The following is a 20,844-nucleotide window of genomic DNA, read 5'->3' as shown; positions in this document are numbered from 1 at the left end:
GGGCTCTTTAGAAAAGCGCTCCTCATCAATCCAGAGGATTTAGATGGGGACTGGAGAGAGGAGGAGGAGGAGATGAATCTGGCTTGTGGAGTGATTCAGTGAATTTTTTTTTTTTTTTTTTTTTTTCAGACTTTAGGCTATAGACAATTTAATTTCTGTATATAATTAAACTTACTTTATTAAATTTATTACAATATTTGTAAACAAAAATTGTGCATTATTTATAATGTTTTTACACTAAAACCAGTTTGTTTCCCACCCCTCTTTGGCTAACTAAACAAGCTGTTTTGCTGCTGTATCTTAAGAATATTTATGTAAATGACCTCTTTTATGATTGGCTAACCTCTTTGCATGTGAAATGAGTAATTGACATTCACAGCTGTGTGTCGCTGAAGTTGTTTGGACATCTTATGTGTGTGCTGTGCAGTATGTGAGGGAGAGCAGATCCCTCTCACCGCTTACGGATTACAGTCAGTCTGCAGGAAAATATTTATGAAACATGACTCCATTAATCTTACACCAACACTGCACTGTCACTATAAATCAAACACACATCCCACTCCACGGCTAAGGATATACCTTGGTCATATTCTCATGCTTTACGTTTTCTTTGACCGAATCAAGTTAAAAACATTGACTTCCGAGAGGGTGAAAGACAAACAAGGCTATTAAACCACTTAAGATCTAAATGCCAGGAACTTGCGTGTGTGCTGATATGTCAAACACGCTCTACTCAGCATTTCTTTATGCAAATATCCAGAAGTATTGACATTGACTGGAAGAAGTGATTGTGTGCGTATATATATATATATATATATATATATATATATAATATATATATTTTTTTTTTTTTTTTTTTTTTTTGTTCATTTCAGATCTTTGATCTCACTGTGAACAAATACAACTGAATCACTGAGTCATTGTTTTGATAATTTTATCTTTTAATTCTGCCTTTTAATTCATGAAATGTGCTTTGCAACACTTTATCAAATAAGCCATAGGTATATATTTTCCTCAGTGTGAAAACGCAACATCAGAGGTGATTAAAAATTAATAGCCGTCGATGCCAAGACCTGATTTACCCTGGAATGTAGATCATAGCAGAAAAAACACAGTATGCGACCCTCCGTGCGAGTGGGAGAGAGACTAGCGTAAGAAATTAAATAACCTCTTGGATGGTTTGTTGACCCATTCCCTTTGGCACACACACATACTCATACATACTCCAGAAATGAAAATGAAAACCATCAATACAGCGATCGAGGGCAAATGTTGTTCTGCCGGTAATGCTGTGTAAGACATGAATGTGTTTTTATTGATATATCTGATTTACAAAACAGTCTTTCCCTCGTAATGGGTTCCCAGCATTGGGTTTCGCCGCTGGATGAACGAGAGCATTGTGGGAATGATTTAAACCGTGGGGCTAGACTCTCGTCCCTCAGGCTACGGACCTGATTGTCTGCAACTTCTCTGTGATTTACTTGCCAAATATGCAATCTCATCTAACCAGCTTGTTTTGCTCACAATATGTCACGAGGTTGAGTGAACTTTAACAAATCATTACTTTTTTCTCTCTCTCTCCCCCGTGTGTTCTTTTTCTTTCTCTCTCTCTCTCTAGTTACGTTGCTGGACACTATGTCTGCTCTGGGAGACCTTGGCTGGGAGGCCTACCCGGCTGAAGGGGTGAGTAACACAACCAATCAAAATCAAGACACAAATGCACAAGCCCCCACAAACGTCTTTAATCAGTTCTGACTCTTGCAATTATGGTGTGTTTTGTCTCGGTGCTTGTTTTACACAAAATGATTTGAACCATGCAGGGACAACTTTTTTTTATTATTAAAATGAATCTATGCTCCTGGGCTCTGACACACTTTTGAACCACTCTAGCATATTTGTTCCCATTTGAACCCCTCTTGCATGTTTTTCGTTTTTTATTAAAACATGCTTTGTTTTTTTAGCAATTAAGCCGCATTTTTACTGTATATTATGATGTCATCTTAAAGGGGACCTATTATGCCCCTTTTACAAGATGTAAATAAGTCTCTGGTGTCTCTAGAATGTGTCTGTGAAGTTTCAGCTCAAAATACCCCACAGATTATTATAGCTTGTCAAACTTGCCCCTATTTGGGTGTGAACAAAACACGCCATTTTTGTGTGTGTCCCTTTAAATGCAAATGAGCTGCTGCTCCCGGCCCCCTTTCCAGAAGAGGGCGGAGCTTTAACAGCTCGTGCTTCGGTCGCTCAACAACAACAAAGCTGGAGAATCTCATGCAGCCAAAATGAGGATTGTCAGTAACGGTGTTCAGCCTTACATTGTTCAAACCGGAGTCGACACTGATGGAGAGACTCAGGAAGAAGTTACAACTTTTAGAATGAAACTGGACGTTTCTGAATGGTTAGTGGATAAATTTATGTAGTTGCTGTGGAGTTGATTCAACTCATCCACTAGCATGTGCCGTCATGTTAATCTTTTGTGCAAATCCAGCATTGAATTGACCCTCGTTTGTGAAGCAGTCCGGTGTAAAATGACGGCATGGCAACAACACTGCAAACAAGTATATGTAATCATACAATTGCATCTTGGATGTGCTGGAATTGCATACGGATAGATCCGACCTTCGCAGGTATATGCATAAGAATGAATACAGCATTCATTGGGGCTCATGGGAAAGGAAGGCTGTATTCTCGAGTTCTTATAAATAGGAGCCACTGTTTTTTGCACATGTAAATTGTAGGATGTGGTGTCAAGGTCATCTGTGAAGTCTAGCAAGCTTATACCCCCGTTTACAGCCAAGAGGCATTCATGTTCGGCTTAACACCAACTTACCCGGTCGCTTACTTCCAATTTATTTGAGGAAGACGTCAAGATTAAGAGTCTCTAAAGCAGGAACACAATCCCCTGTGCCAGAGAACAAGAAGGAGCTGGTTATTTTGAGTCGAGGTAGGCCTGTTCTGTCTTTTTTGATGCACCCGAAGTGGTCTAAAAATAAGTGAGTTTGCAAAAACCATGGTGAGCTTAAAAGAAAATCAATCTTGGGGATTTCACAGTTGCCTTTTAAATGATTTAATAGAGACGTCAGAAGCTAGATCACATTGCCCGTGCCCCACACGTGTGTCTATGAGACGTGTCGTGTAGCAGCTAAATCTGGAGATGAACTGAATTTACAATTTTTTTTTTTTTTTTTTGCTGAAAATAGTGCGACATACATCTCCTTCCTAAATGAGAAATATTAGACTTGCATAACTGAGTATTGCGTTGCATAACAGGCTGATATGTTGTCAATAACCCAAACCCGCCACCCCTCCCTAAGAGAACATGTGAATACTGAATGACATTTAAAACTGAAGGCGTGGAAGACAATGCAAACGCTGTAGAGCAAAAGATGCATCCTCTAAACCAAACTTCAGTTATAAGATCTTTCATGTTTAATAGTCACAGTATTTCTTGTAGGTCTCACACATTATATAGAGAAGATTAGCTTGTGTAAATGGCGTGGAGTGTTTGGATTTCTGTAGTGGGACTGAGCGCTGCTGTAGTGAGTGAACACATCACCAGCTCCGCAGCAGATCAATGGAGGGTCTACAGGGGGCTGTTTCTCCAAGACTGCATTCCAATTTGCATACTATCTGTCCCACATAGTACACAGGATTGGACTAGGGATGTTTTATGTATCTGGACCAATAGATTGAATAAAATAGGATAAAAAGTGAAAATACCTTAAGCATTCTTAAAAATGCTTTTATGACTAATTCCTGCAGCACTCTATACAGATTTTTAATATCAGCCCTTTAATCATTCATTTTAAGATCTGCTAAAGAAAAACATCTTATTGAATTCATCTATATGCTACATGTAAACAGCCTGTTTGAAGTGAAACTTTGTAGATGTCTCAATGCTGTCTTATTGCATATTCAAAAGTGAGGGAGATATATTCTTTTGCAGAAATCATTGCAAAATCAAGGACTACAACAAATGACTGGTAGGGACTACAATGAGCTTCTTCCCGGGTTAGTGACATCACAAACCCCAAAATTTACATAAACCCCGCCCCCGAGAGTTGTTGTAGTAGAGTGTTGTTGTCATGCTGTCATTTTACGCCGGACTGCTTCACAAACGAGGATCAATTCAATGCTGGATTTGCACAAAAGATTAACATGACGCACATGCTAGTGGATGAGTTGAATCAACTCCACAGCAACTACATAAATTTATCCACTAACCATTCAGAAACGTCCAGTTTCATTCTAAAAGTTGTAACTTCTTCCTGAGTCTCTCCATCAGTGTCGACTCCGGTTTGAACAATGTAAGGCTGAACACAGTCGTCATTTTGGCTGCGTGAGATTCTCCAGCTTTGTTGTTGTTGAGCGATCGAAGCGCGAGCTGTTAAAGCTCCGCCCTCTTCTGGAAAGGGGGCCGGGAGCAGCAGCTCATTTGCATTTAAAGGGACAAACACAAAAACGAAGTGTTTTTGCTCACACCCAAATAGGGGCAAATTTGACAAGCTATAATAAATGATCTGTGGGGTATTTTGAGCTGAAACTTCACAGACACATTCTGGGGACACCAGAGAGGTATATTACATATTGTGAAAAGTAGCATAATAGGTCCCTTTAAGTTGACAATTCTGGCAAATGACCCTGTAATACGTGGAATAATCCACAGCTAGCTGTGCATTCAACTATTTTAATGCACTTCGTGTCGGGTGGTTCTTTACCTCCACGTTTAATGCACAGCTAGCCGTAGATTATCCTTTACGTATTTCCTTTTTTACAGCAAACGACAAACTAAATTTAACCATAAATGATCATTTTAAGAATCCAACATGAGAGATTTTTGTTACTGGATCCATTGAGTGGTACTCCTACATACAGTACTGTGAGATTCTCTTCCAATTGGTCTGTTTCCACATTACGTCTGTTAAACTCTTCAGAGAACATTCCTCCCTGTCCTCGTGCTGCATTTACCTCAGATTCAGTGATAGTACGAGTCTCTTTGTTTTGCTGGTATGGCAGTTATTTAATGGGAGTGAACTGTAAGGCTAAATCAGGTCTCGCAGCTGCGGCTTGCGTTTCATACTTGAGGATTATCACGGCGACCCGTGACCCACTGAACCCGCCAACGGTGCGGCTCACAGGAAAGCCGACATGTTCCCAAAGCAGCCGCTGGATATTTACCTTACTGACTCAATCGACTGCCACTTGACCCTCGCAGGTCAAGGCTAATACAGCTTTCCCTGTCCCAGATGTGGAAGGTTTGTTTTGGATTGGCTCTCAATTGCCTGTCGTCGTTTAGGGTATGTGTGCGTGTCTGTTACTAAAATAGAAGGGAGTAATTCACCTAGAGTGATAGAAAACAGGTATCTTCTCTCCCCCGCAAAACAGACGTTCTTTTAGGGATTTAAAGGCAATTGCGTTTAAGTATCTTAAACTACCAGATGATTGTTGGGCTGCAATTAAGTTAAGCCAATGAAGGGCTAAGCAGACCCCCTGATCTGACATATTTGCCTGGCTTCAAAGCGGTCAGAGCCTGTGAAGGGTGACTTGGGAATGAAGTTAAGGTATTTCAGGGAAGAGGCCAGCTGGAGACGCTAATTACCAAGACGCCCACGTCACACTTATGACCGCTACGTTGATTGAGAGTGGCTAAGCTTTACCTCCTGTCCAAATAACCTGCTTTTCACTTAACAATCGTGAGTGCGTGATGAACTAGCTGTACGTAGGCGGATTTACGAGCGCTTCGGTGTATGCTTTTGCTAGAGGTTAGCTAGTTTCATTCACGAATATATCAACTGCACATGGCCAATTTCCTGACGACTGTGCCCTATATCATGGCATGGTAAAATGTGTAACTAAATTGTATATGTGCGTCTGGAGATCTGGGGTGTGTAACACAACCCTTTAGACTTTTGTGTAACCACCCATCTGTGGTAAAATACTTCATGAATTCAGACAATGCATTTCCAAAGAAACTTTCCGTAGCAGTTAGGTTCAGACTCTTGAAAATAAACAGAAAGGCATAAACCTGCCTTTATCCCTACATAAATATTCCTAATTATTGCACTCGAAAGGAAAGAACATACCCAAGACATTTAGTGGCTCTGTCACTTTGATCTGTACTGTCCACCCTTTCCCACCAGTCAGCATATGGCTCAGTTTAAAGCCAAACTGCTCTAGAAATTGACTCTTTTTTTGAAGCTATAAGCTAATGGCAACGTGTCATAAACGCTCTCATTGTTGCTATGACATCATGGCATGGCCGGCGAGTGATGTGCACTCCAGACTGTGCTGACGCATGGTATAAAATACTTCAAATGCTTGATTGCGCTGATGTGGAAAATGGCTCTTTTGGAGACATTCTGATGTACTCTGTCTCCTTGGCCATTTGCTTAAATTTGCACCCATATTCACTGCCAATCAGTTTAAGGGTTGTTAAAGGATTAGTTCACCCAAAAATGAAAATGCTGTCATCATTTACTCAACCTTGTGTCATTCCAAACCCATTTGACTTTTTTCTTTCCCCTTGGAACACAAAAGCAGATATTTTATGTACTGGTTGCTGTTTGCCATTATTGAGCACTGGAGCTTTTAAGCTTCATAAAGGAAATGAAACTAGACTGTCCTAACCAGACACGAAAGGCATCTTTTCCATGTTAATCAGAGTTTTTGTCCTAACTAGCCTCGACGGCGACATGCGATGATTCTATTTTTGAAACGGTTTCTATTTTTCTGCGATGTCGCGGCTGGAACAACACCACAAAGTATGACAATGATAATCTCAGGTACAGTTTATGTGCTTTATGTAATGCTAAAAGCATCTAATGTGAGTTTGAATATCATATTGTGTGTCTTTTATAGCCGTACTGAAAGCAACAATGGACAATTCACCTCAGATCTTCAAAATATGTGAAAGGAAACAAGAACGTTCAAACTGTCAACTCATTGTGAACAGACAAGTGTATTCTATGACAAAGATTGTTTCAGTAACTCAGTATGTATTTTAATAATGTTAAAATGGTGTAATATTCTTGAATTTGATTATGTACTTATCCATTTCGTTTCGAGTGCCGGGAGCTTGCTGAGCGAGCCCGCCCACGCGCTCTTCTGATTGGCTGTGATTTTTGATTGACTTTATCGCATCTCGAAGTCGCGTCTTATCTCAACAAATTGTTCGTCACTGGAATATTATCACATCACGCCTAGTTAGGAACGATGTATCTCAAATCTCACGATAGCTTTCAATGATGAACAGACTGAAAGTCATTGGGTCAGATTATTCAGATCGGTTTTGTATCAGCATGTTCATTGAAAATATCTAAATCAAAAGAAGAATTTGTCGATCCAACATGGCTACTTTCTGTTTCTCAAACAAAGCCATTGTATGGCTTTAGGAAAATTGTAATATATAGAGCGCAAGTCTTTATTGATCACTTTTATGATACTTTAATAGTGTTTTTGCATAATTTTCGGGGCTTGAAAGCTCAAGTCTCCATTCACTGTCAATGGAAAAAAGCTGTTCTCATTTTATGTTCCACGGAAGAAAAAAGTCAAACAGGTTTGGAACAGCATGAGGGTGAGTAAAAGATGACAGAGTTTTCATTTTTGGGTGAACTAATCCTTCAACTTTAAAAGTCATAACTTTTTGTGTCTTCTCACAGTGGATTGCTCGTATCACGCACTGTTGAAGAAATCTTGAGCACAAATGATGATAAATGCCTTCGAGTGGAAACTCAAGTGGTCAAGCAACGATTCCTGAATGCTTAGTATTTGAAGTGTAGTACGTTACTCGCTGATTGATCAGCAGCTCGGATGAATCCCTAAAATCACTTAGAACAGAGCCGGTGGTCCTCCAGCTCATCTCCGCTGCAAATTATACAGAAAAGGAATAGAATTTATTGAAGCAAATCAGAATCTTTTTTGAGAACCAGCCGTTGAACAAAATTGCCCACCCCTCTAAGACTCCCTGGATGGTTTATTTTCTTTCCCTTTAAGGAGTGAAATGTTACTTATGCATGAAGTGTTCCAAATGAAGGAACCTTAGACAAGTGGAAGCAGATGGCAAGAGATGATGGGAGACGACTGCCTTACACACACTTTATCTATCTATCGCTGCCTATGCCATGGAGACACTCACACACATATAAACACAAACTAACTGAGGCATATGTGTTCCATAAGTGTACATGAAATAGAAATAATACATAACAAATATTTACATAATATGCATGCAATATTTAAGCCCAGAGTTGCATCCTCACATATACAGATATACATATATGGTAACACTTTAGTTTATGGTCCAGTTCTCACTATTAACTAGTTGTTTATTAGCAGCATATTACTAGAATATTGGCTGTTTAAAGCACATATTAATTCCTTATTCTGCATGACTGTATTCTGCATCCCTTAATCCTACCAATACCTAAACTTAACAACTACCTTACTAACTATTAATAAGCAGTAATTAGTGGTTTATTGAGGCAACAGTCACAGTTAATAGTGAGAAATGGACCCTAAACTAAAGTGTAACCATACATATATATTTATAATAGCAAGATGAATTTTCAGCATCATTACTCCAGTCTTCATTGTCACATGATCCTTCAGAAATCATTCTAATATGCTGATTTGGTTCTCAAAAAAACATTTCTTCTTCTTATTATTAAAATTTTAAAATCTAATTAAGTATACAATGTAATCGCACATCAAATTTGGCTGAGAAATTACCCCAAGAGATCATTTAAAGTCATTATTGTGTTAAATGAGAAAAGCATCAAACAGACATTACAAAAAGTAACTTTAAAACATATATTTTATTTGATTCAACATAGAATTTATTACACATAATCTTTTAGGCTTCAACGGCCATGAGGATGAGTAAATGATGACAGAAGGTGGCAGTAAATGTCTAAATGAGTAAGTCAGTAGCTATGTTTCCATCACCCTGTTTTTATGCACATTTTTTGAAGTATTGCATCAGAAACGAGTGATGCAAACAAATTTTGGTGGTTTTTGAATTTGACTTGAGTTAATGTGAATAATGGGAGATGGAAATGCATTCGCCTAATGAATTCTGACGTAGCGAACATTAAACCCACATGACTAATCGGCTGTTTCTGCTGATGGGGTTTTATTTACTGTTGGTTACCAATACCACCGCCATCCGCTCAAACAACTTGATGAAAAAGCACCTAAATTCGCGGGGGTTTTTTTGTTGGGTTTTTTTTTGCGAACTTTGAAAGGATTTGCTTCACGTTTGGATGGAAGCCCAGCAATTCAGTCATTCATTCATGCGATTTGTTCAAACGGCTGATTTATTCAGGAATGAAGTAAATGGTTCTCTTTATGAATGAGTCATTGAATCATTGATTCACCCGATTGATTCGCTCAAATATAGTGAATGTCTAAAATATAACACAATATTAACGTATTATTTATTGAATTGTTGTATAAAATCAATCTCACATTTGCACTTGTGATATTCAGGACAAAAACAGACTATATCATGATATAAATATGAGATAAAAACTCATACATGGCCATTTTTGCCCTGATATCTTGAATTTAAGGGGCATTCTAACCATGATAGAGCTTTTACAGGATTCTTTGATGAATAGATCAAAAATAGCTATATATATATATATATATACACACACTAAAGTTTCTAGAATATAAAATAGGTTTTTGAAAAAAACAAAAACGTTTTTGCAACCATAACAGTTGTTGTGTCTGTTGCAGTGGGAGGAAATCAGTGTGATGGATGAGAGGAACACCCCCATGCGCTCCTACCAGGTGTGTAATGTGATGGAGGCTAATCAGAACAACTGGCTACGCACGCGTCACATCCCACGAGATGGAGCGCAGCGCGTCTACATCGAGATTAAGTTCACCCTGCGTGACTGCAACAGTCTGCCCGGAGTCCCTGGCACCTGCAAAGAAACTTTCAACATGTACTACTATGAGTCCAACAACGCCAACCTGTGGTTCATCAAGGAGAGCCAGTACATAAAGATCGACACCATCGCAGCCGACGAGAGCTTCACGCAGACCGACGTGGGCGATCGCGTCATGAAGCTAAACACGGAAGTGAGGGACATCAGTAACTTGAGCAAGAAGGGTTTCTACCTGGCTTTCCAAGATGTCGGAGCCTGCATCGCTTTGGTGTCCCTGAGGGTCTTCTATAAGAAGTGTCCTCTTGCCGTTCTGAACTTGGCCCAGTTTCCTGACACGGTGACAGGGGGAGATTCGGCTCTGGTGGAGGTTAGGGGATCTTGTGTGAACGACTCTGAGGAGTTTGAGGCGCCGAGGATGTACTGCAGTGGAGACGGTGGATGGCTGGTGCCCATTGGACGCTGTGTCTGCAAGCCAGGCTTCGAAGAGAACAAGGACTTCTGTCAGCGTGAGTGAGAATCTTATTGTGTTCCTGCGTTGGCAACTTTGATAAAAAGTATTTAGACACTTTATAGTGTAGGGATGCACTCGGTAAATTGGGACACTTTTCCCAATCATCTCAATGGCAGTTCACCTATTGTTTGGTTATCGGCCGATATTAAAGATGTTTTCTTTATGGCAGTGGCTATTTGCACTAAGTGTAAATAGAAATTATATGGTATTTTTTGGCCCACACTAAAGGTGATGATACACGGGGCAACTTTTTCAGCAATGTTGCCGGGCAGTGTCGCCGAGCGATGATGCTTGGGCACTTTCCCATTGAGAATAGACAACAAATTTCGATCTAAAGTATCCAGATAGAAATTTGTTGCCCATTCTCAATGGGAAAGTGCCCAAGCATCATTGCCTGGCAACACTGCTCAAAAAGTTGTCCCATGTATCATCACCCTAAGTGAAAATAGCAGGGTTATTCCGTGTCAAATCAACCAAATTTGGGAAACTTCCCCAGCTCAAATTTTTGATTATGTTAATATTTTTTTCTGTAGAAAGACAAATATAAATGGTGATGAAAGCCAAAATATTAAATGTCACAGATGTATATTTACTGAGTAATCCACTATTTTATAGAGGGGGTCAAAATGACCATTTTCACCTGCGATTTGGAGCCAATTTACAGGGGTGTAAAAATGACTTTAGAAAGATGGCAGCATCATTATTTTATTTTTACACAGAGATTGGTAGGTCTATTGGTAAAATCTGCTGACTTTAGCAATCTTTGTTGCATTATACGCCAGCAGTGACACTTCAAAAATGGGAGAAAAGCACTGTTTTGCCTCAAGTTTGCATGCCTATAACTCAAGAAATATTAAAGATATTTTAATGTCCTTTTAGATTCTGGTTCTTAACAAACTTTCCTTTTGGTATCTTCATTTTAAAGGCCCTTTCTGGTTCAATCCCAGAGATATAGAGAACTTAATGCGGCTACATGAGTAAATTGGTAAATTGTACACATTTACAGTGGTCAAAAACCAAATGTGGGTCACCCAACCAGACATTGGTGGGCGGAGTAAGTGTAAATAGCAATTGCTATTTGCACTTAGTGTAAATAGACACTCCGTTGATATTGGATATATTTAACTGTGTATGCTCATTCCTCCAATTTTACATTTATATTTATATTTTTTATTAGGTTTTTTTTTTTTTTTTTTTTTTGACAAAATAGTACAAAATCTGCCATTTAACAGTTATCTGTCATAATTCTCAGCTTATCAGCATTGGCCAGAATTTTAATATTAGTGCATCCCTATTAATATGCTTGAATGTCATTGCATCCCATGCAAAATATCAATCCGAGTGGCATATCTGCAAATGATGCTAGACCCAACAAATCTAACATTTCTTTTCTTTTGCATTCACTTTTAAGTGCATTCTAGGTCATTTTTATTGGATGTATGAAGTCATCAAGTCAAGCTACTTGGATATTTTCTTACAAAATGCAATGCCATTCATGTTTTTTAAGTGTCCAAATACTTTTTGGGGCCACTGTATAACAAAACCCATGTTTTTCAGACTCTGTTAGGGGATTTATTGGTTGATATGACACGATGAACCTGATTTTGTTTAGCAGTTGCAGTCCCTTTGTTTGCTTCTGAAGTGAGAGTGTATGTGTGTGTTTTGCGAGCAAATGCAAATAAGTTTGCAATGAAAGTAGCTGTGGGCTTCAGTGACTCATTCAGATTCACTCTGTGCCTCGTTTCTCTGTGTTGGGGAAGGTAGTTGTGCTCCGGGATACAAATTATTGAGACATAGCATTCCAAAGACTATCTGTTCTGTTTACTTGCTCTGCAAATCCATAGGCCTCCAGCAGGCAGTCTTGCCTTTATTCAAGAGTGGGTGTGTGCGTTTGCTGGATGAGTTTGTAGAAGTTTTCTCCAAAGAAGTCTAAGGCAGATGTAGTATTAAATTTTTTTCAAATCTGCTGACTTTTTGCCTCATTTTAAGGTAGTGTAATAATAGCTCAAACCCCAGATCTTCTTGATTTTTGGGTTAATATTTAAACTATAAGGTACGAGAGGCACAACTATATTCACAATAACTTTTTAAAAAATGTTTACAAATACTCAATTTTCATTAAATTATCATTTTATTAAGAAAATTCATTATTCAAATACTATATGCTACATTTTTGGTATATTCCAGAACAATTTGTTTGTTTTTTGAACTACCTTCAATTGCTTCTCATTCGTCTCACGTTATTCTAAAGCTGTTTTGATTTCTGCATAGCCTGCAAACACGTCGAAACATAAAGCAAATATCTAGCAGCCCACACAGCTCTGGCAGGTTCAAACCTCTTGTTGATTGAATTTCCAGCTCTTCTGTAAACTCCTGCTTATCTTTATTTATTTGCTTGTAGCATCATTATGCAGTGTGCTTTCTTTTATGAACTTCGAGATCTCGGAAAGTGGAAAGTGGAAGCGAGTAAAGCATGATGGGCTCCTGTGAGTGTAATTGTGGGGCTGTTGTTCTCTTTCTTTGTGCATTTGGCTGTTTCCCATCTGATGGTTGCTGAGTGGCTTCATGTTGTTTGCTAATGGGCAGGCTAGAGGAACACAGAGGGACCTGCTGAGGAACTAATGACAGCACCTTCATGATGAAACGTTAACAGACTTCACATCACTCACAATCAGATATCAGCTCCATTTTTCTATGTTAAATACATTTATGTTGTGCTTTTTTGCTCTGTTGCTAAGAATTTTGTTTTAGTTTGCTTAGCTTATGCTAATTTAATGGCACCAATATCTACTTCCTGATATTTGTGAATGAGAGTAGCAGGGTTGCCAGGTTTTCACAATAAAACCCGGTCAGTTGCTACTCAAAACTAGCCCAAAACTAGCCCAGTCGCGTTTCAGGAGTGAAATTCGCTTTCCAGGGGCTAAATTTAATATTATTTGGGGTCGATTCATCCCACGGGCATGATCAACCAATGGCAACAGTGTTAAAGTTGCCCAGTTCCGCTGGAAATATTAATATTTCAAATGACTGTTGATGTTGCATCCAGATCTTTCATCACTCTAGAAATGGATGGTCAAATTGAGAACATTGCATTCTGGGATAAAGTATCCTACATAGTTTTTCTCTGTTGGATATTGCAGAAATAGCAATGTAGAATTCCATTTCAAACATTTCCATGCTGTCAAATTTCACAAAATACATCTCATTTGTCATTTTAGGTTTCAGAAGGGTGCTCATGAGCGCCCCCTTTGCGGTCGAGCTCGATAGCAGACTTCTTTCCGACAGCCAAAGTGGCGTTACGTTGCAAAAGTGCAGACTCACAGGAAGAGTGTTTAGGGTGCCATTTGGGATGGGGCCATAGAGTATGCATGGTCGCAAATTTCGAAAGAGAAAGTAAAATGCGAGTGTGCATTCAAAAGTGATTTCAATATTTAGCATATTAATAGTGGCTCCCTGATGCCCGAAAATTATATAAGGTATAATTACCCAACTGTATAATTATGAGAGAACACAAAAGCATTGAAATTAGGGCTGTCAAGCGATTAAAATTTTTAACCTAATTAATTACACAATGGGTCAAATTAATCGCACATCAAATTTGGCTGAGAATTATCTCCAACACATTACTACACAAACTTTTAGGCTTCAATAGCCATGAGGGTGAGTAAATGACATTTTTGGGTGAACTATACCTTTAATGTTTTTTTTTTTTTTTTTTTTTTTTTTTTTATTAATATGGAAATATGATTGTTTTTAAGTTAAATGGTACTCAAAATAAGAAACTAAAACTGCCAGAGGTGGCAATAAATGTCTAAATGAGTGAGTCATTGAGTCATTCATTCTTTCGACTCGTTCAAACAGCTGATTCATTCAGAAATGAAGTAAATCATGAATGGAATGGACCATTGAATCATTGGTTCACCCGATTGATTCACTCAAAACACAGATTCATTCAAAAACTAAACACTGCTGTGTGTTGCTCGGAGATGCACAACAGTTCTTTACAAGTAATATTTTCGTTGGCAAAACTGAGCAAAACAGACAATATTGTGTCTAAAATATAACACAATATTCATATTTATTGAACTGTTGCATAAAATCAATATCGTATTTGCACTCGTGCTATTCAGGACAAAAACAGCACTCATGTGATATTGCACTCGTTACTTGTGTGATATTGCTTAACTATATCATGATATAAATATGAGACAAAAACTCATACAGGAGCATTTTTGCCCTGATATCTTGAATTTTAGGGTCATTTAACTGCATTCTATAGGCTTCATCACGCAGTGAGTTGTTGCTCTGCTTCATGCTTGTCACCAATCAACTGTATTACATTTAAAATGAACTACGTAGGTCTGTTTAACACGTTATTTTTTTCCACAACTAATTGCTAATGCGTTAAAATCGACAGCCCTAATTGTATTTTTTCTGTGTCCCTTTTGGGCTTCAATAGAATCTGTTATCTTCTTTCTGGATTCAAAATTTGAATTCAGGCACATCCCTATTTGAAACCTTCCCTCCTTCTCATACAGCAGGTCAAGGAATGGTCACTCTTTGCAAAATAATCTTATCAGAACGTGCCAGTGTAATGAATTGCTTTCTGCCGGTCAATTAACCTTATTCAAGACAAAACTAGCTGTATCTTTTCCGGTAGAATCGTTCAATCAATCATGCGAGAGGTCAGTGGAAAAACGAAATAAGAACTCACCGAAGGCCTTGCTAACAGAGCGCAAGACTCAATAAATAGAGATTGACCGCGTTGAGCTGGTGGTCCGCAGGCCAGCATGACGAAATGGCTAATCATGGAGGTCTATTGGCAGCGCAAGGCCAGAGGTCACCTAATATATGGCCTTATCCTTCATCTCAGGCGGTGAATTATAGCTGGATGTGTGTGGGTATGTGTAAGCACAGGCTCTTTTTTTATTTTCACCATAGTAACTGCATTACACTTCAGCACAGCAGATGGCTTTTCATATTTAGTACATGAGTTATCCCTGTAAGCTCTGATTATATAGAGGATTTGTGAATGATCCTCCATCTGTATTACGCTGACAGACTCTCTAGAAATGGTTTCTGCTAGAAGTACAATAGCTGGCTTGGAGACCACACGGTTGTTTAATCGACAGGTAGACAACGCACAGATATTGGAAAGCTTAGCATGGGATTAAGAATCAGGGATCTATTGCTTTGTGCCGTAGGCCACTTTGGGTTAGCGTGGAGCCTTATCGTTGTGGTGGGAGATGATCGACCATGATATAACAGCATAATTAGAAACACGGATCCTTTCCAGTACTGAAAAAATAAAGATGTTTCATATCAACAACATTTAAGGCTTTAGTTCACTTAAAATGAGTCATTATTTACTCATTCTCATGTTGTTTTGCATACGTTTGACAAAAAATAACCTATAACGTGACTTTCAAGCACAAAAAAATCCATAAAAGTCATCTCGGTTAAAGGGGACCTATTGTGCCCCGTTTCACAAGATGTAATATAAGTCTCTGGTGTCTCCAGAATGTGTCTGTGAAGTTTCAGCTCAAAATACCCCACAGATCATTTATTATAGCTTGTCAAATTTGCCCCTATTTGGGTGTGAGCAAAAACACACCGTTTTTGTGTGCGTCCCTTTAAATGCAAATGAGTTGCTGCTCCCGACCCCCTTTCCAGAAGAGGGCGGAGCTTTAACAGCTCACGCTTCGGTCGCTCAACAACAACAAAGCTGGAGAATCTCACGCAGCCAAAATGAGGATTGTCAGTAACGGTGTTCAGCCTTACATTGTTCAAACCGGAGTCGACACTGATGGAGAGACTCATACCGTGTCTACACCAGACGTGACTGTTGTCGCTCGCATTGCAAGGGCTAAAAGCTGTCTACACTGGACGTGACAAAGTGCCCGTTGCAGAGCATTTGTCCTTCATGTCAGTATGTCATAAATAGAACGAGACATCAGTTTACTGTCTGAGATTTGTCACTCGCGTCATGCCTCATCCAGTGTAGACAGCATCACTGATTATAATGGGTTCTATTGTCTTTTGTTGCGTTGCATTGCGTGGCTCGCGTCCGGTGTAGACACGGTGTCACTTATTCTATATGTCACTTATTCTACTAAACCAAACCCTAACCTAACAGTCTACTTATACTCTAATGAGCATTAATTGACATGTACAGTAGTTGCAAAGTTACTTATAGTTAGTAGAATGTCTAAAATGGACCATCGAAATAAAGGGTCTCTTGCACTATATTGGCTAGTAAGATTTGTTTTTAAAGAAACTTAATACTTTTATTCATCAAGAATGCATTACATTGATCTAAAGTGACAGTAAAGACAAGTATAATGTTACAATAGTTTTCTGTTTAAAATAATTCCTGTTCTTTTGAACTGTCTAATCGTAAAAGTATCCTGAAAAAATTTCCACCAAAATATTAAGCAGCACAAATGTTTTTAACATTGATGATATAATAAGAATTGACCATAATTTAGCATATTAGAATGATTTCTGAAGGATCATGTGACACTGAAGACTGGAGTAATGATGCTGAAAATTCAGCTTTGATCACAGGAATAAATGATATTTTACAGTATATTAAAATAGAAAACAGTTCTTTTAAATTGTAATAATATTTTACAATATTACAGTTTTTACTGTTTTTATGTGGCATAATAGATTTCATTCAAAAATATTTTAAAATGAACAGACCAAAATGTAATATTTGCTGAAAATTCCCTCTGCAGTAGCTCTCAAATCTCATTTGTTTGTGTGTTTTCAGTATGCATGAATTTAAATGAGATTATTAGCAAACACTGATTTAAATTTGTTGCTTTTATGATGCTTTTTTTTCTTGCGCTTGAAAGTCATTTGTCGCTTATATGGAAAAAGGAATGAGCATTCTGCTAAACGTCTCCTTGTTTGTTCCACAGAAGAAGGAAACTCATACAGGTTTGGAATACCATTGAGTGTGCGTAATTGATGAACTAAGGTTGAACTAAGCAATTAAGTTTGCGGGCAAAGACATTTAGAGTATTTAGTGGGAGTGACCAGACTTTTACTTTTATCTGATGAAATTTCATAGCAGAGTGAAATTCAGGAGGAAAAAAACACAAGAGCACTTCATTCGTTTCACAGTTTGCTGGCTGTGGGCCAAGGTGAAATGTGTATTCATCTAAACGGCAAGCTTTTCGAATGTTTTCGAGGACTTGAGTGCCGGCTAAATTTGGAAACTTTGCTTGACTAATGCCCACATGAGCAATTGTGTTACCTCTTCTGTACCATTAGTAAGTGAAAAAGCAGCGAGCTGCTGATATTCTCAATGAGTCAGTGAAAGCAGAAGGTGTTGGTTTCTCACACTCTCTCCAGTGTTTATGCCCAGGAGAGCTGAATCCACTTTCTCCTCGGAGCCAGCGCTCAGCAAACAAAAGGTCAGAGCCCTCGGAAAAGCGCGTCAGCTGCGCTGAATAGCCTCCGCGGTGAAACTGTCAGCAGGCTAATGTATTAAAATGAGGCTTTTTTGCTTGTCTTCTTTATGCAAGGAAGGTGCTAATGGACTCATTAGCCGGGCCCGCTCTGCCTCTGAAATGGCAGCCAGTTCTAATTACTGACATTTTCCATAGTGCTGTTTTTGTAATATCCGTGTTTTTCTTCAGCCGCTCCGTGGTTGAGTTTCGGTAATGGTCACCCCTCCTTCCCGACGCAGGCTCTAGCGACGCTCGGAGACCACTCAGGAGATGAGACCGCTGCTCCCTGTTTAAATATTCATTAGGACTCATGGATCCAACTGTCTCTGAGAAACGTGAATAAAAAAGGCTAAGTGCTTTCATTTAAAAAAGGCAACAAATAATGGAAAATGATGACATTCAATTAGGCTTGGCTGCATGCTGCCCGTCAACGCTGCTCATTTGGAAATCAGCAAGGAAGTCCATTTGAATCCTGATCAGCATACGTTTGTTCAAGTCTGCGTTTTTTGACAGTCGTGCATAAATGTGTTTTAAAAGGTGCAGGCGTGTGTGTTTGTTTGAGCCGTGTTGTCCTCTGTGCCGGGCAGTGTAGAGCGCTATTTCCATTGAGACCTCTGGATGTAGCCTCTATGGTTTTCTCAGATGATGCATATGGTATTGTTTATGAAATATTAATATGCTTGTAGCCATGTATTTTAAAAGTTTTTCATGCACTTTTTGGGTGTAACGACATTTATCAGAAAGATGGCATGTCTGTGTACGTGGCTGGTGAGTAGATTGTGATATAGGGCACTGCTACACTTTCAGCTGCCGCTAGACCGAGCAGAACTACAGCGGACATATAATTATACTGTTATATTATATTATGGTTTAAATCACTTATACTTAATGTGTCCTTTTATATTAAAGGAACACCTAAAATTTTTTTAAACCTAAAATTTATTTGGGGTGTACTATACTTTCATGTTACGAATCATAATTCGATACAAATCGCGATACTGAACTCATGATACTATACTATCGCGATATTTTAAGCCAAAATGAAGAGAGTTTTTTTTTATTATTATTACTTTATTATTATTAAAATAATAATATTATTATTTTATTATTATCAGGACCCACAACTGCATTAATATGCATTAATATACATTAATTATAAGTATTTTAATGTAGTAATGTCACTAAATGGACTTTAAATGGGGAGACAGAAATCTCTCAGGTTTCATAAAAAATCTGTTCATTTGTGTTTGGAAGTTGAATGAAAATCATATAGGTTTGAAACGACATGAGGGTGATTATATGATGACAGAATTGACATTTTTGTGTAAATTATACCTATAAATAGCCTACAGAGTCTTGGATAAAACTGACTCTATATTGTGAATCATATCATTTGCGATACATATTGTTGCATTTTTATATTGCAATATAACGTTAAGGGTAATTACCTCACCCTTTTAGTTCAAACCTGTATAGCTAAAAGTTACAGTGTTATGAAATATATATATATATATATATATATATATATATATATATATATATGACTTTTGTTTCTCACACAAAGCTTTAGATTTGTTTGGAACACTTTCATTATCCATTTAAGCTGTTTTTTGTTTTTTTTTTGGTCATTTTTGAAGCTTGAAAGCCTCAGTCCTCATGCATTTTCATTATATTAAAAAGAGTATACAGAATATTGTTCAAAAATTTGTTTTTGTTTTTGTTTTTTTCCCACAGAAAGGAGGATTTTGAATCAGATGTGGTTGAATAAATAATGACAGAATTACATTTTTTGAATGTGTATTATCCCTTTAAATAGGTGTTATGAGGATTTGTGAGCAATTTCTCCAGGAATGTAAGACAGCAGGTCATCATTTACTAAGTCCAGCTTAACACACACCTTGAATTATGTTTTATTATTGATTCCTTAATGTATATTTAATGCTGGATCGGATGTGGAATTTAGTGATTTGAATCGGCTGAAATATACTGAGATGCACTTAATGAGTTTACTGTAAATCTATCATCAATCTTACCAGAAGCCCAGATGAATTCTTGTCAACCACCATAGGCGTTGTTTTTTCTTTCTTTCTTTTATTCCCCTACGTGGCGTTATGAAATGGACCTTCACACCCTTGTAGGTAATTAACATGCTCGGGCTGTCTTCAGTCTCATGAGAGCTCTCATTAGCACAGTCCTCTTTCAGTGGGCTTCATTCACAGCGTTGGGGGTCATATCTGATAATCTCAGGTGGGTTATTGTGTTGCTGCTCTTATCAGCTGGATGAATAAGGCTGTTGCTCTGTTGCTTTGAAGTGTTCAGGATGGGTAGGCAGGGCTTGTTTTTGTTGAGCATTCATTGCTTACATGAATAGAAGAATGTCATCTAATAGTTTAATAACACTGTTAAATTTAATCTAATAACATGAATATCCATTTTTCATACTGTATATTTTAATATAGTTCGTCATTTCATAAGAATCTCCATAGACTCCTGCCATCTGAGTCACTGAGGACACTATGGTTAAATTTCATTTTTGAAGGAAATGTCCTGAAGAAAATCAGTAAAGTCTTATACATTTGCGCCAATCATTTTGCGCCAGACTACTTCACAAACGAGGGTCTTTTCAACACTGGATTTTCACAAAGGTTGATCACCGGTACTGACAGTTTCTGACATTTTCAGTGCATGAGATTGTCCTGTTTTGTTGTTGAACATATAAGGCTGAACATCTCTACTGACAGTTTCTGACATTTTCAGTGTGAGATTGTCCTGTTTTGTTGTTGAACATATAAGGCTGAACACCTCTACTGACAGTTTCTGAGGTTTTCAGTGTGAGATTGTCCTGTTTTGTTGTTGAACATATGGGGGAACACAGCTACTGACAGTTTCTGACGTTTTCAGTGTGAGATTGTCCTGTTTTGTTGTTGAACATATAAGGCTGAACACCGCTACTGACAGTTTCTGACATTTTCAGTGTGAG

General features: G+C 38.3%; 1 protein-coding gene across 1 annotated transcript in view; it reads left to right on the top strand.

Moving 5' to 3' along the window:
* The window catches only part of epha4b (eph receptor A4b), a 126,799-nt gene that overhangs the window by 12,064 nt on the left and 93,891 nt on the right, over nt 1–20,844 (top strand). Inside the window, exons 2-3 of the mRNA XM_051916221.1 lie at nt 1,619–1,683; nt 9,739–10,399. Coding sequence (XP_051772181.1) covers nt 1,619–1,683; nt 9,739–10,399 — 726 coding nt within the window. The remainder of the gene's footprint in view (nt 1–1,618; nt 1,684–9,738; nt 10,400–20,844) is intronic.

Source organism: Ctenopharyngodon idella, chromosome 2, assembly GCF_019924925.1.
Source record: "Ctenopharyngodon idella isolate HZGC_01 chromosome 2, HZGC01, whole genome shotgun sequence".
NCBI lineage: Eukaryota > Metazoa > Chordata > Actinopteri > Cypriniformes > Xenocyprididae > Ctenopharyngodon > Ctenopharyngodon idella.
The sequence above is the reverse complement of the archived record's forward strand: the minus strand, read 5'-3'. Positions and strand labels throughout refer to the sequence as shown.